Source organism: Pimephales promelas, chromosome 11 (assembly GCF_988280905.1).
Source record: "Pimephales promelas chromosome 11, fPimPro1.hap1.1, whole genome shotgun sequence".
Lineage (NCBI taxonomy): Eukaryota > Metazoa > Chordata > Actinopteri > Cypriniformes > Leuciscidae > Pimephales > Pimephales promelas.
In genome coordinates, this window is record NC_142779.1 from 36294119 (window position 1) to 36308395 (window position 14277).

At 39.7% G+C, this 14277-nt stretch overlaps 1 protein-coding gene across 2 annotated transcripts in view; it reads right to left on the reverse strand.

The window, feature by feature from the left end:
• Window positions 1-315: 315 nt before the first annotated feature.
• The window catches only part of nrxn1b (neurexin 1b), a 92338-nt gene continuing 78376 nt past the window's right edge, over window positions 316-14277 (reverse strand). The window contains exons 21-26 of one of the 2 annotated variants that reach the window (XM_089117355.1): window positions 11873-12044; window positions 9625-9714; window positions 7528-7841; window positions 6076-6163; window positions 1830-2093; window positions 316-1750 (exon numbers count right to left, since the gene is read on the reverse strand). In XM_089117355.1, the coding sequence (XP_088973481.1) occupies window positions 1674-1750; window positions 1830-2093; window positions 6076-6163; window positions 7528-7841; window positions 9625-9714; window positions 11873-12044 (1005 nt within the window). In that variant the 3' untranslated portion in view covers window positions 316-1673. Of the gene's footprint in view, window positions 2094-6075; window positions 6164-7527; window positions 7842-9624; window positions 9715-11872; window positions 12045-14277 lie in introns of both variants that reach the window. The other variant, XM_089117356.1, reaches the window with a different exon arrangement.

Below are 14277 nucleotides of genomic sequence, written 5' to 3' on the forward strand. Positions count from 1 at the left end.
AAAAGCTTTCTGGAAATCACATTTGTATGAAGAGAAATAATTGTTATAAAAACTACAAAATTGTTCTTTATGAAACGGACCTTATCTTTTATAAATACTGGGAGATATTTTATTCTAAGGGTGTTATGGTGCTAAAAGGAAAATACGGTCTTGAAAAACTGTTAGTGTTACTGGTAAAAATATAAAAATATATCGTATATTACAAATATTTGACATGCATAAACAAATAAATGAATCAGAATCCATATTAAGATAAAAAACTGTCGCCCACACTTATCCAAGACCGCACACATTTATACATTACTGTCAAGGAAATGATTTACTTTGGGTAATATTTTATTTGCTTGATTACGTTTTCAAAAGCATATTAATACATACATTTTGAAAGTCTCAGAAATGAAATAAAATACTGTATAAAAAATACTACAGGTCTAAAAAGTCAAATGAATTTGTAACGGTTGTGTTTAGTTCGCTGTCAGTTTTCCCGTCCCTTCTAAAAGTAGGACATGAGACACACACACACACACACACACAAGACAAAATGTGATCGTTTCTGAGGGTGTGTCTGTGCAAATAAACATGTCATTATAGGCTGAGAATAATTCAGGTATATTGGTAGTGATATTATATCTCCGAATGGATCATGTGATCACATCATTGGTTTGCATGTCTTTCACACACACATACACACACACACACTCATTTCGAACAATTTGTGGGTGACATGATGAAAAAACATGGTGCATAAAAAAAATGCTATCATTGATCTCATCTATAAATTCATATACAGAGGAAACTTGAAAAAATTAAATATGGTGCAAAAGTTCATTTCAGTTATTCAAACTAATATATAGACTCATTACTTGAAAAGTGAGATATTTCAAGCATTTATTTGTTATAATGTTGATGATTATGGATTACAGCTTATGAAAACCCCAAATTCATAATTAGAATATCGTGAAAAGGTTTTCATATCTGTAATCCATAATCATCACAATTATAACAAATAAATGCATGAAATATCTCACTTTGCAATAAACAATATATTAATTTCACCTTCTAAGTTGAATTCAACACGATATTCAATTTTTTTGAGTTTCGAGTTTCACCTGTAATTATTAATGACATTCATAAATCTTTCAAAGTCTTTTCTGCAAGGAGTAGATAAAGTTTGCATTTTTTATGCAACCGCTTATAAAACACAAATTTGTCAGTCCAGAAAAGCACACATTTGAAACGTATGGAAACATTAAATAAGATGTTCACTGAGACGTCCATGTCTGCCAAGATGATGTGTGATCTTTCCACTTCTAGCATCAGCCGTCCAAATCAGATCAAGGACACACACTGAGACTTTCCTTTCTTCAGCGATGCTTTGAGACATTTATCAGCTTTTTCATCATTGCAAAGTTCCCAGCAACACAAACAGGCAAAAAAAAAAAAGATATAATTTGTCAGTTCATTACTTGCTCTTCATTCTCCTTGCATTTGTTTAAAAAAAAAAAAAAAATCTCATTTACAAAGTACGCGAGTACAGAGTACCGGTCGAGATGGATTTGGCGATCTCTCCATCACTTACGGGTCAGTTTGGGTTTTTTAATCAGCTTGTCTTTCTCCAGCTGGACAAGTGGCAATCATCCCGTTCTTTCATCCATTCCAATGTGAAGAAACGATTAAATATTGAAGATGTTCGCTGACTGCTTTTCCACAGGTTTTGTTATCTTGCTTATGTTTGACGTTTGTGCTAGAACTTAAAAGAGAAAGAAGGTCCCGTAAGGACCGGGAACAACAGAATCACACATAATACTCCTTGTTTTTCTTGGTCTTACTGACGCGACTGGTGTCGTCCACTGGTTTCTCCTTTACGATTGATCCGTTGGACTGGGCTGAGTTGCAGATGTAGTTGCGGCTCTCGTCCACATGGTACGAGCCCTCGTCGCGGTTGCGGTATTTGAACATGGCGTAGAGGAGGATGAGGATGCAGAGAGCGGCGGCGGCGACGATGCCCACCACCATGCCCGTGGTGCTGCTGTCCTCGCGGAACACCTCGGACGGACCCGGATAGCTCTTCGGCATCGGGACGGTGGGGTCAGCTGCGGAAACACATTTACAGATCAGCAATACACCCCTTTTCAGTTGGTAAACATGCTGACGTTTTTTTGTGGGCGGAGCTTAGGTGGAGGCAGAACGATCCCTCTGGCCGCTTCACTAACGCTAGTTAGCAAGTATTGTTAGCTTGTTTTATAACAATGACTGGAGAAAATCCGATTTTATCTTAATGTATAAGGTCACAGGACCACGATTGTTATTTCTGAAAGCTATTTAACGGACGGAACCAGATTGGCTGACCCGTAGCCGCCTACACGCTCACTCAATGCATGGACGATCGGACAGGATTAACGTACGTTACCTCGGTTGACTTCTACACCTACCTTATAGAGAAACTGATCGTAAATAGAAACTGAGGGCATATAAAACCCAGGCTACAGTCGCAAAATGGCTGGCAAAGAGAAAAAGGAGACCCATAAATGTAAGTATTTGTGGCTTTAATAAGTATTGTAACGACAAATAATAATTTGCTTTAAGTTACATTCAATATTATGTTCATATTTACGGTCAGTTTCTTCACAGAAACGTTTGTAAAAAAATAAATAAATAAATCGCTAAAATTACTGTAGTTTGCTAACGATAGTCCCGCAACATATTTTCGTCGTCTCCGTTGTTTCCTGCGAACTTCACAAGATAAATGCAAGAAAATAGCTGTAACCCACGCGACTGAGATAACTGCAGCTGTCGACGGCATCTTGGAAGTTGTGATAAACATCGGCGCATCTCCTGTGACGTAGGCGCTAGCGACGACTTATTATGACGTTTAACGGAGGCGTAGTGGTGTCCCATTTCTTAGGGGAATATTTTCACCCCTACGCATTGCCACTCTGTTTCAAGGGTCAAGGGGAAGGCCAAGGGGTAGGGCTAGGGGAAAGTGAAGGGGTAAGGGGTAGAATTGGGATTGGCCCTAATGACACTTCTCATACCCCTTCGTTTGAAGTGTGCTCCCGAAAAATCTTCGTTTAAAGGGCTATCTGGCCCTTCCCCCTAGCCCTCCCCCTCCAACCAAAAGAGAATTGGGACAGCCCTACCCCTTCACGTGGACGCGCAAAACGGAGGGGAAGGGGAAAGTAAAGGGGTAGAATTGGGATTGGCCCTAAATCTTTAGATGCCTATATGGTCCTGTACAAGACTTGTGTGTACGATCCGCAGTTCTGCCGAGCCAGCGCCGAGACCACGACAATGTAAAGAGTGACATTACAGTGCGATTTTAACGATGTGAATATTTTCTAGAAATAAAAGTTCCAGATACAGCATATTCATTTTTCATCAATTCTTGCACCAAACAACACAACAAGACAACATTTAATGATAGCAACAATAATTTAAGCTCCTTATTATGTAGCCGAATCTGTGCTGGTTTGTATTGGCCGCCTCCAGTTTTCACTTTGTTTTGCCTCCAGCTAACGCCGTGACGTAACTGTGACGTCGGCGCAAAAGGGGGCTAAAACCAACAGCCATTTATGAAAGAAATACGAGCAAACTCTTCCTTTTCCCAATGACTCGAATTCCAGATTTGTTTAGCGGCGAAATTAAGTCCAAGAGTCTTCTAGTATCTCAGCCCGTTCTCATCCCAAGGCGTCATATACTGACGCTTTTGCCAATGCGTATACATCCAACGCACATGGCACCCTTTAGCGTCAATATGAGACGCAGATATATATGGGTCAGAAGGCGCCTCCTAGTGGTCTAACCCTAAAACTACCCATAACCGAAGCGTGTTATATTGATGCTAAAGGGTGCCATGTGTGTTGGATGTCTACGCATTGGCAAAAGCGTCAGTATATGACACGTGGGGATGAGAATGCGTTCACGTTTGCAGCCTCAAAGCTCCCTCTAACTAACCCTCAACCCTCTTAACTTCCCAACAACGTTAAAGCACAACTCTGCCGAACGCTGCGAGAGAGTTAGAAATCAGGGGTGGTGAGAACATTGCGCTCCTCTTCAAACCAAATCTCCAGCTGATAACATTTAAACCCTGTCTGGCTATCACTCTTCCCATAATGTTTAGTCAAGAAGCGTAGACTGTCTTCTGTGGCTGTTTGAATGCTTTCGACCACATGAGTGTTTAAACTACGAAAGCAATCCGGTCTAATGCATTTTCAACATTTTTAGATCCCGTTTTCAGTGGTATTTAACATCGTCCACTTGCGATCCGACCGACTGAAATGCTTCAAACACCAGGTGGAAACGGGCGTAAACCAATGTGTAAAAAAACAAAACAATCACAAACGAAACTCCACTAAATATGCCTATTACCACTGGATGATACGGAATATAAACCACCAGAATTGTATAAAGTACAATAGAGTTAAAGTAAATGTTGAGTTTGAAAATGGAGGAACTTCAGGGCAAGGTTCTTAAATGAAACATGGCAAATTTACAAAGCAAAATAAGAGTTTGACTGAACAGCTTGTCTTCATAAACCTGAATCTGAGTCTCAAGCTCAATTACAGTTTACAAATAACATCACTTGACCTCGTGTAAAACATAAAACAGCTCCACATGTTCTTGGGGAGCAAAACCAAAACTGCTGAGGTGAAACACGAGCAGCGTTTCCATCACAGATCTGAGCACAACTTTTGGGATGTGTTCTGAATGTCAATATGATAAATGTCGATTGCAAAATGACGACGTTGCCATTAACCCTCTGGGGTTGTTCGGCCCAAATGGACCCGAAGAATTTAAATAATTTTTTTTTTGTTTAAATCACAGCTTCCTCGGAATGGTCCGAAATTTTGTGACTTTGTTGGTATTTGGTATTTGAAGACCCAAAAAAATTGGGGACAGGATGTGAATAGTCTGAGTGGTTGTAAAAAAAATAGTCACACTTGGGGTGTTCGGGTCCAAATGGACCCGCATGGAAAATGAATGGGAAATTGGCAAAAATGTGAGTTTTTTTGTGCGTACAATCTACAAATCAGCCACGATCTTGAAAAAAAGCACACAACAGTGAAGGGGTGAATCTATAACACATCAAGAGTGCAAAACAGACACATCCAGACACACATACACACTTTTATACACAAACACACCAAAAAATTTAGATTATACATGTGTTTTGCATTTTTAAAATGCTCAGTTTGTCCACCAGATGGCATTCATCTCATTTCAAAAATTGCTTTTATGAGGCCTAGGCTTGACTCTAAAATGAAATACAGCTTTAAAAAAAAAAAAAAAAAAAAATGTTTTTAAATATTTTTTCTATTATGTTCAATGGGGGGGAAATTTTGTTATAATTATTGCATTAATACTAATTATAATTTTTTTTTATTTTTGAAATTTTCTCAAAACACCAAAAAAGAAAAGAAAAAATATTATAAAAAACGAGTAAAAAAAAAATCATGATTTTTGTTTTTTTTAAATATGAATCCCGCCCTTTGGGTCCATTTGGACCCGAACACCCCGAGTGTGACTCTGAAACGAACAACCCCAGAGGGTTAACTGATTTTGTCCACTGAAATGTAATTTTTTCCTCTCGTGATGGTGACGGATGTTAGTCGGTTTGTGTGTCTCAGCCACCGCACTAGACATTTTTATTATCGGATGGAGACGTGTGTGTGTGTGTGTGTGTGTTATTCAGCATTACTGTGAAGGAGAGACTCTTATCCTGAGAGCGGCTCGTGTGAGGACTTCTGGGAGATTCTCCTCAGTTCTGCTTCAAGCTCTTGATAAACTGGTGTTTCTGTGGTTTCCTGTAATACTGCTGTCTTTAACGAGTTTAATAAAGAACTCGATCTCCAAACACACACACATCATCTACGTACATGCGCAAAAACTGTTTCCACTGCAGGTTTTTATATTCCTGTTTCCAAGTTTCTGAAACCCCTCATGCGAGCGTGAAACTGTTTTGAGATATATGGGAGTTTTTGGGGAAGTTGATGTGTTTGCAATTTAAATTTGCACAATTTGACGGGTAATGGAAACACGGTCAGAAAAAGAAGTAATAATGAAGAGAAGACTAACCTAACCCACCTGAGTTCGGCTCGCATGGGTCGATGTCCTCATCGTCGCTCGGGCACTCGGCAGACGCCACCAGCAGATCATCAGTAGTCTGCCAAACATGAAGGAAAGAGAGGTTGAATTTAAACAAACCATTCCCAGATCTAACACTACATTACACATGAAACCAGTCGAGGACCTCACATCACATCACTGAAATATAGAGACTTTGTGTCCAGTTTTGAAGAGCAGCCGCGGCCGCTCGTTCAGGGACCGTAACGAACACTCAATGGCTTATTACAAAACATAAATCAGAAGCCACTGCTAAAATCAGTCTTGTCCGTGTCAAAAGATGAAACTAATGCCATGCATGTTAGTGTGTGTTATTTATTCATTTCTCTAGTGTTAAAGACGTACTTTTCTCAATGATTTGTACTCATTCTTTTAGATGCAATTACAGCCTTCTCCTTTCTAATCATATTTCTGTCAGGACCGCAATCGTCAAATACGATTGACCATTAGCCTACGGTACGGTTAGGATTGGCGGTCTGGTTCTGTTCTGGACAGACTGGATTTCCTGTATATGTAAATATGGTCACTTCCAGCGCTTGCAGATCAGTTGGACGTGGCTGTGGTTACAAAAGGTAAAAACGCTATAAATACTGTTGGTTTTCTCACACAAACCGCTCGTTTCGTGTCTTAGGCCATCAATGTGTACTTACGTTTACGAGTCATTAAATCATGTTTAATCTGGACTTCTCTGTGCTGCTCTTTGAGGTGGTGACCATAGACCTCCATTATATGACTGACAGACAAGAACGGCTTGACCTAAAAATATAAAAAATGAAAATACTGCGGAAACAAAAGACAGCTACATCTTGGATGCCCTTGAAGTACCGAAAAATTAATTTCAAAGTGAAAGACTGCAACCCTGAGGGCTTTCAACTGTACACACTCGTCAAGGCTAACCGTTTACATGACTGACTTTTCTTTATTCTGTATATATGCTTCGGTTAGTTTAGTTGTGTGTATCCTTAGACGCATTTATTAAAAAATCAACACATTTTTTAGGAAAGCCGCAATTTTGGGCTACAAAAATCTGAAAAAGTCCTGTGAAATCCTAACGGGACTGGCAGAGCATACATGTGAAACTCGAATATCGTGTTGAATTCAACTTAAAAGGTGAAATTAATATGTTATAAAGACTCGAAAGATATTTCATGCATTTATTTGTTATAATTGCAATGATTATGGATTACAGCTATGAAAACCTTTTCACGATATTCTAATTATGAATTTGGGGTTTTCATATCTGTAAGCCATAATTATAACAAATAAAGGCTTGAAATATCTCACTGTGCATGTAATGAGTCTATATAATATATTAGTTTCATCTTTTAAGTTGAATTACTGAACTTTATCAGGATATTTAGCAGGAACTTTATTTAGGACAGGAGAGTGCGAGGAGCTTCTGACCTGCTGGGGTTCTCCCGCTGAGGTGTGTGTGGTCTGGTGGGTGGAGGTGGAGGTCTCCATCACTGAGGTAGAGGTCTCAGAGCGAGGAACCGTAGCACTGGACTGCGGTGTCATGGAGGAAGACTGCGACTCCCCAACCAGCCTCACGCTGCCTTCCATCCGGATGTTGGGATCTCCTTCCACAGCCATGTTGAAAACCTTCAAGCCATTGTAATAGAAACCAGACATCTGTCCCTGAAAGGAGCGGCTGTGGTCTCGCTCCCAGCCGCCGATCTGGATGGTCATCTGGCTGTTGAAGATCGTGAGCTGGCGGCCTGTGGGAGAACACCGTCACTGACATAAACAACACTCGGTGCGGATCCACCAGACAAACAACAGTCAATGCGGATCCATGAGATAAACAATGGACTGATGGAAATAATCACGCCTGAGAAAAGGTGGATTATTCAGGTATCATCGCCGTCATGGAGGGATGCTTATGAAAACAGACATAACACAACAGAAAACAGTACATTTAAGCAGTGGTGCTTTGCTAAAAGGCCTCTTTAACCCTCTGGGGTTGTTCGTTTCAGAGTCACACTCGGGGTGTTCGGGTTCGGCAAAGTGCGAGATTCATATTTAAAAAAAAAAATTTTTACTTGTTTTTTATAACATTTTTTCTTTTCTTTTTTGGTGTTTTGAGAAAATTTAAAAAATAAAAAAATAAATTATAATTAGTATTAATGCAATAATTATGACAAAATTTCCCCCCATTGAACATAATAGAAAAAATATTTTGAAAAAAATATATTTTTTTTAAATTTTTTAAAGCTGTTTTTCATTTTAGAGTCAAGCCTAGGCCTCATAAAAGCAATTTTTAAAATGAGATGGATGCCATCTGGTGGACAAACTGAGCATTTTAAAAATGCAAAACATGTATAATCAGAATTTTTTGGTGTGTTTGTATATAAAAGTGTGTGTGTGTGTATCTGGATGTGTCTGTTTTGCACTTTTGATGTTTTATAGATTCACCCCTTCACTGTTGTGTGCTTTTTTTCAAGATCGTGGCTGATTTGTAGATTTTACGCACAAAAAAACTCAGTATTTTCACATTTTTGCCAATTTCCCATTCATTTTCCATGCGGGTCCATTTGGACCCGAACACCCCAAGTGTGACTATTTTTTTTACAACCACTTAGACTATTCACATCCATTTTTTTTTTGGGTGTTCAAATACCAAATACCAACAAAATCACCGAATTTCAGACCATTTCGAGGAAGCTGTGATTTTTAAAAACATTTTATTTAAATTCTTCGGGTCCATTTGGGCCGAACAACCCCAGAGGGTTAATAAATATCATCTGGGAACAGTTGGTTTAGCATGTACAGTACATATTCAGCCAGAGGAAGAGGGGAAAGATTATTTAATGGCCTCTGTCATCATAGAGATGAAAATATATCCATCATGGCAGATAACTGTCCATCTGAAGGCAGCTTGCTAACTTTATACCCTTATAAATGACTGGTTTTAATGTCGTGTGGGTGTTCGAGCACAACAATAACAGATATGCCTTTTAGCAAGAGGAGTGGGTCGGATGCAAAGGTATGGTCATGAAACAAAAGAAAACTGAAGAATAACTCAATTCAAATCAACAACAGAGGCACATTTCATCTAAAAGATCAAATGATTAAACATGCACTTCAGAATTATTGTACATCAATGGAGAGTCATTTTCATAACTGCATGTAACATTTTGTTAAAGGGACTCGTGCTAATTTATATTACATAATTATTATCTAAATACTATCTATTTATCTAATGTGTACACATATATGACAATTAAAAATAGTTACACAATCAGAATTATTGTTTTAATTTGAACATTTTATCATTTAAAAGTTTAAATTACATTAAAAACATTTTCTTTTGTTTATATATCAAGGTTATTCAAACTTCAGTCCCTTTAACCGAAAGGTATGATATAAACTAGTTAATACAGTGTCCAATATAATTACAAGCTACATTTATCTATTTAAATTGCTTTCATTTATTGTTTAAATGGTTTATTTTACATACAACATACTAAAAATTATTCTAAGTTTTATCAGTGTTTTTACCTTTGTCGAGTAGCCATTCGTCAACTACTCGACCGAGCCGAAATGGGAATCGCTGTCTGGCGATCGCCAGCCGTTCGCTATCAATGCTTCCTTTAAAGTTTAAAGAGACATTTCATTGGTTACAATCCAAGATCATGGGAGATTTAAAACTGATTATTCGAGCTGTTCAGTTTTTAAGTTGACATATTATATTTTACACTCCATTTTAGTTTATATAAACAGTTGACCTCATATGTTTGTTTTTAAACCCCATGCAGAATTTATACAAACATTAGAAATATACATTAAGATTTTTTTATTTTATTTATTTATTTAGTATTGCCCTTCAGAAGCAGCATAAGTTATTGTCATGTTTTCTACAAGACAGCGTTTCCACTACATTAGCTCCTAATATAACATGCTGGTGATATAGCGTGATGTCCACCAGAGGGCACTCATTCCCATCATGCCAACTACATTTCCCATAACCCATTGCCTGTGAGCCGCGTTTCCATTACCCTTCAAATTGCACAAATTGAAATTGCGAATTGACAATAAACACGTCAGTTTCTCAAAAACTCACATATCGCAAAAAAAGTACAAAAAAAAAAAAAACTGCAATGGAAACAGTTTTTGTGCATTTACAGGTCACCTGACCTAAAGTAGTAAAGGTCGATCGCTCTTTAAAGAACATTAAGGGGTGTATAAGTATAATTTTCTCTCTTTGCCGTTAATTCTTGGATAACACACCTGCGTCTTTTTCGGCAGTGACTGTGATATACGTACGGGTTGGAAAATCAAGCGTAGCGTAGCGTCAGTTTTCTCATTCCCCTCCAATCAGAATACACATTCATTTATGTTAGGATTACTTTATTACTAATTTGTGTTCAAGGATATTATCCTAGGTCTTTATGACCATTTAATGCTGGCTTTCATTTTAATTTGGAATTCCAATTAAAAGTTGTTTACTAAAATGATGCTAACGGTAGGGTTGACAATTCAAGAGAACAAACAGTGAGAGCTGAGCTGACAATTGCTTTTCATTTTTTAAGTGATTATTTAGACATATCTTGTTAGCACAAAAGCACATACAGTTTCCTGAAAATTCACATAACATTCACATAACATTTCCTGAATATGTATTGAACGTTTATTGTACCTAAACAACGGTGTAAAGGCAAACTTTGTTTGAAATTCCTAATTAAAACGGTCTTGCTAAAGAAACACAACTCATGTGACACAGAAATACTGCCGACACAATATGATTAGAAACACTTCATCTCATAATGTGGCTGTTGCCTGGCTATGAATCGGACTGATTAAGTCCATCTTTACATTTAATTATGAGCAAGTTAAAGTATAAATGAATCCAACACCTCTAAACAGTGCTGTTGTCAAAACCTTTTATCTTGTTAAAGGGTTTGTTCATCCACAAATGAAATTTCTGTCATTAATTACTTTATTATTAATATAATATCTACTACATTAATTGTGTCGTTCCAAACCAGTAAGAAATCATGTTTTTGATAGCAACGTCATTGCAAATTTTAAAGCCCAGAGAGCTAGTAAAGACATCATTAAAATAGTCTGTGTGACTCCAGTGGTTCAAAGCGACGAGAATACTTTTGTGCACGCAAAAAATCAAACAAAAACAATGACTTTATTCAACAATTTCTTCTCTTCCGTGTCAGATCTCCTACACTATTCGGGTCGTAAACAAAGTTCAGAGCTTCCGGGTTCTACGCCAGAATGGTGCCTCGCTATTGGCCGACGCTGGTCACATGATCACCGCGACACAACCATGTGATGCTGACGCAGGAGCAGCCAATAGTGAGCCGGCGTTCTGCTGTAGGAGCGAATGAGGCTGACGTGGAAGAGAACAGATTGTTGAATAAAGTCTTTATTTTTTTTAAAAGTCACATGGACTATTTTAACAATGTCTTTACTATCTTTCTGGACCTTGAAAGTGGCAATGATTTTGCAGTCTATGGAGGGATCAGAAAGCTCTCGGATTTCATCAAAAATGTCTTAATTTGTGTTTCGAAGATGAACGATGGTCTTACGGGTTTGGAACAACATGAGGACGAGTAATCACTTAGAGAATTTAAATGTTTTAAATGGCCAAAATGACCCAGTGAGCATTAACCTAGTTAACTAACATGTGGAAAAGAGCCTAATTCTGCTTTCATGTTCAGAATTCAATAGAATTCAATGCAAACACAAAGTAAGCGTGTTCATCTCAGACAGGTGTAGTCGAGGTGTTTCTCACCTGTGGGGAATCGCTCAATAACAGGAAGATCGTCCACCTGCAGTGTCGCGTTGCCGCCACTTCTTGTAAACTTCACTATGTGGTATTTTCCATCATTCACAAACTTTGATTTCTCCTCTATGTTGATGTCATCTGTGCCCACATTAAATATAGCCGTAACGTAACCTTTTACCTGGAGAAAAACACAGAGAAACAGGTTGCAGCATTAGTAACATTATAATCCATCCCACACTCTTCAGGTCACGCCGAAGCGTCTCAATGAGGTTACGGTCAACTGGCCATCCCAGAATATTGACCTTCTTCTTTTTAAGCCCTTGTTTTGTTGATTTCTTGTGTGCTTTGGATCACGGTGTTGTTTAATGCACTGGAGATGTGTGTGTGTGCCTTTCCCAATCAATTCCAATCCACGACTCATAGGAACATCTCAAAGAAGATCCAGAGAAATGGGATGCATTTGTGCAGAAATGGGGAAGGTTTCCTGGAACCACGTTGCATTTTAATTACAGTAAAATTAACCCCAAACTCTGGGGTTAACTGAGTTTGCTGAGTTTGTGTTTACTGAGTTTAATGAATTAACTGAGTTTGTGTAACATCTGTTTTCTCTCGCTCAAAGATCAGTCAGATATTGGGCCCTATCTTTAATCATTCCTATTTTGCACCCACGCAAAGCAGGCTTTTTTCCTCCAAAGACGCACGTCGGTAAACTAGGAAATGAACTTGCGCTCCTAACCCTAACCTAACCCATTACATCCAGAGAGGGGGAGCTAGAGGTCAAGCCCCGCCCGAATGATAACTGAGGGCAAATTTGGCTAGTAGTATGGAGAAAACATAAAGCATGTTGACAGAAAGTGTCAAATGTGTCGAAAGACTAGAAGTCAAGCTCCATCCATTACATCCAGAGAGCGGGAGCTAGAGGTCAAGCCCCGCCCATTACATCCAGAGAGGGGGGCTAGAAGTCAAGCTCCGCCCATTACATTTAGAGAGTGGGAGCTAGAGGTCAAGCGCCGCCCATTACATCCAGAGAGGGGGAGCTAGAGGTCAAACTCCGCCCATTACATCCAGAGAGGGGGAGCTAGAGGTCAAGCTCCGCCCATTACATTTAGAGAGTGGGAGCTAGAGGTCAAGCTCCGCCCATTACATCCAGAGAGGGGGAGCTAGAGGTCAAGCGCCGCCCATTACATCCAGAGAGGGGGAACTAGAGGTCAAGCTCCACCCATTACATCCAGAGAGGGGGAGCTAGAGGTCAAGCTCCGCCCATTACATCCAGAAAGTAGGAGCTAGAGGTCAAGCTCCGCCCATTACATCCAGAGAGGGGGAGCTAGAGGTCAAGCGCCGCCCATTACATCCAGAGAGGGGGAACTAGAGGTCAAGCTCCACCCATTACATCCAGAGAGCGGGAGCTAGAGGTCAAGCCCCACCCATTACATCCAGAAAGTAGGAGCTAGAGGTCAAGCTCCGCCCATTACATCCAGAGAATGGGAGCTAGAGGTCAAGCTCCGCCCATTACATCCAGAGAGGGGGGCTAGAAGTCAAGCTCCGCCCATTACATTTAGAGAGTGGAAGCTAGAAGTCAAGCTCCGCCCATTACATACAGAGAGGGGGAGCTAGAGGTCAAGCTCCACCCATTACATCCAGAGAGGGGGAGCTAGAGGTCAAGCTCCGCCCATTACATCCAGAGAGGGGGAGCTAGAGGTCAAGCTCCGCCCATTACATCCAGAGAGGGGGAGCTAGAGGTCAAGCTCCGCACATAGCTCCTGCCCAAAACTTGTGTGTGTATGGCAATATCTGAAATCATTGCCCTTGTGAGGACATTTTTAGTCCCTGTGAGGAAAACAGCTTATAAATCATACTACCAGTATGTAATGTTTTTTGAAAATGTAAAAATGCAGAAAGTTGTTGTAAGGGGAGAGAATATACAGTTTTACTGTCTAAAAATCATTATGTCTATGGAAAGCTTGGTCTTGTGGGGACATTTATTTCTGGTTCATATGGATGTATTATTTTTAAATCTACCTGAGAATTTGATCCAGTGAGGATGTTGAAATGTTCTCTTGTGATACAGGTTTGTTCTTCAGGACACAGAGTGTATAAACACACACAGGTGATACAACGTCTAAAAGCAATTTTGAGAACAGACTTGCACAGTTACTATGGAAACAGCAGTGACAGTGATGAGAGAGGGAGGGGAGGCTCTAACAGTGGACACACACACACACACACACACACACGATTAATAATGTCGAGTGTATGTATGATAGCATAATCACCGTATCTCATGAGCCCAGAGTAATCTGAGTGTGACACGGGGGGGTGAACGAGGCAGTGGCGTGCCAGAGTCGCTGTGCTGTTCGGGGCTCGGGGGTTCATGTGCGTGTGTGTGAGATGCGCAGCAGCGGCGGGTCTAA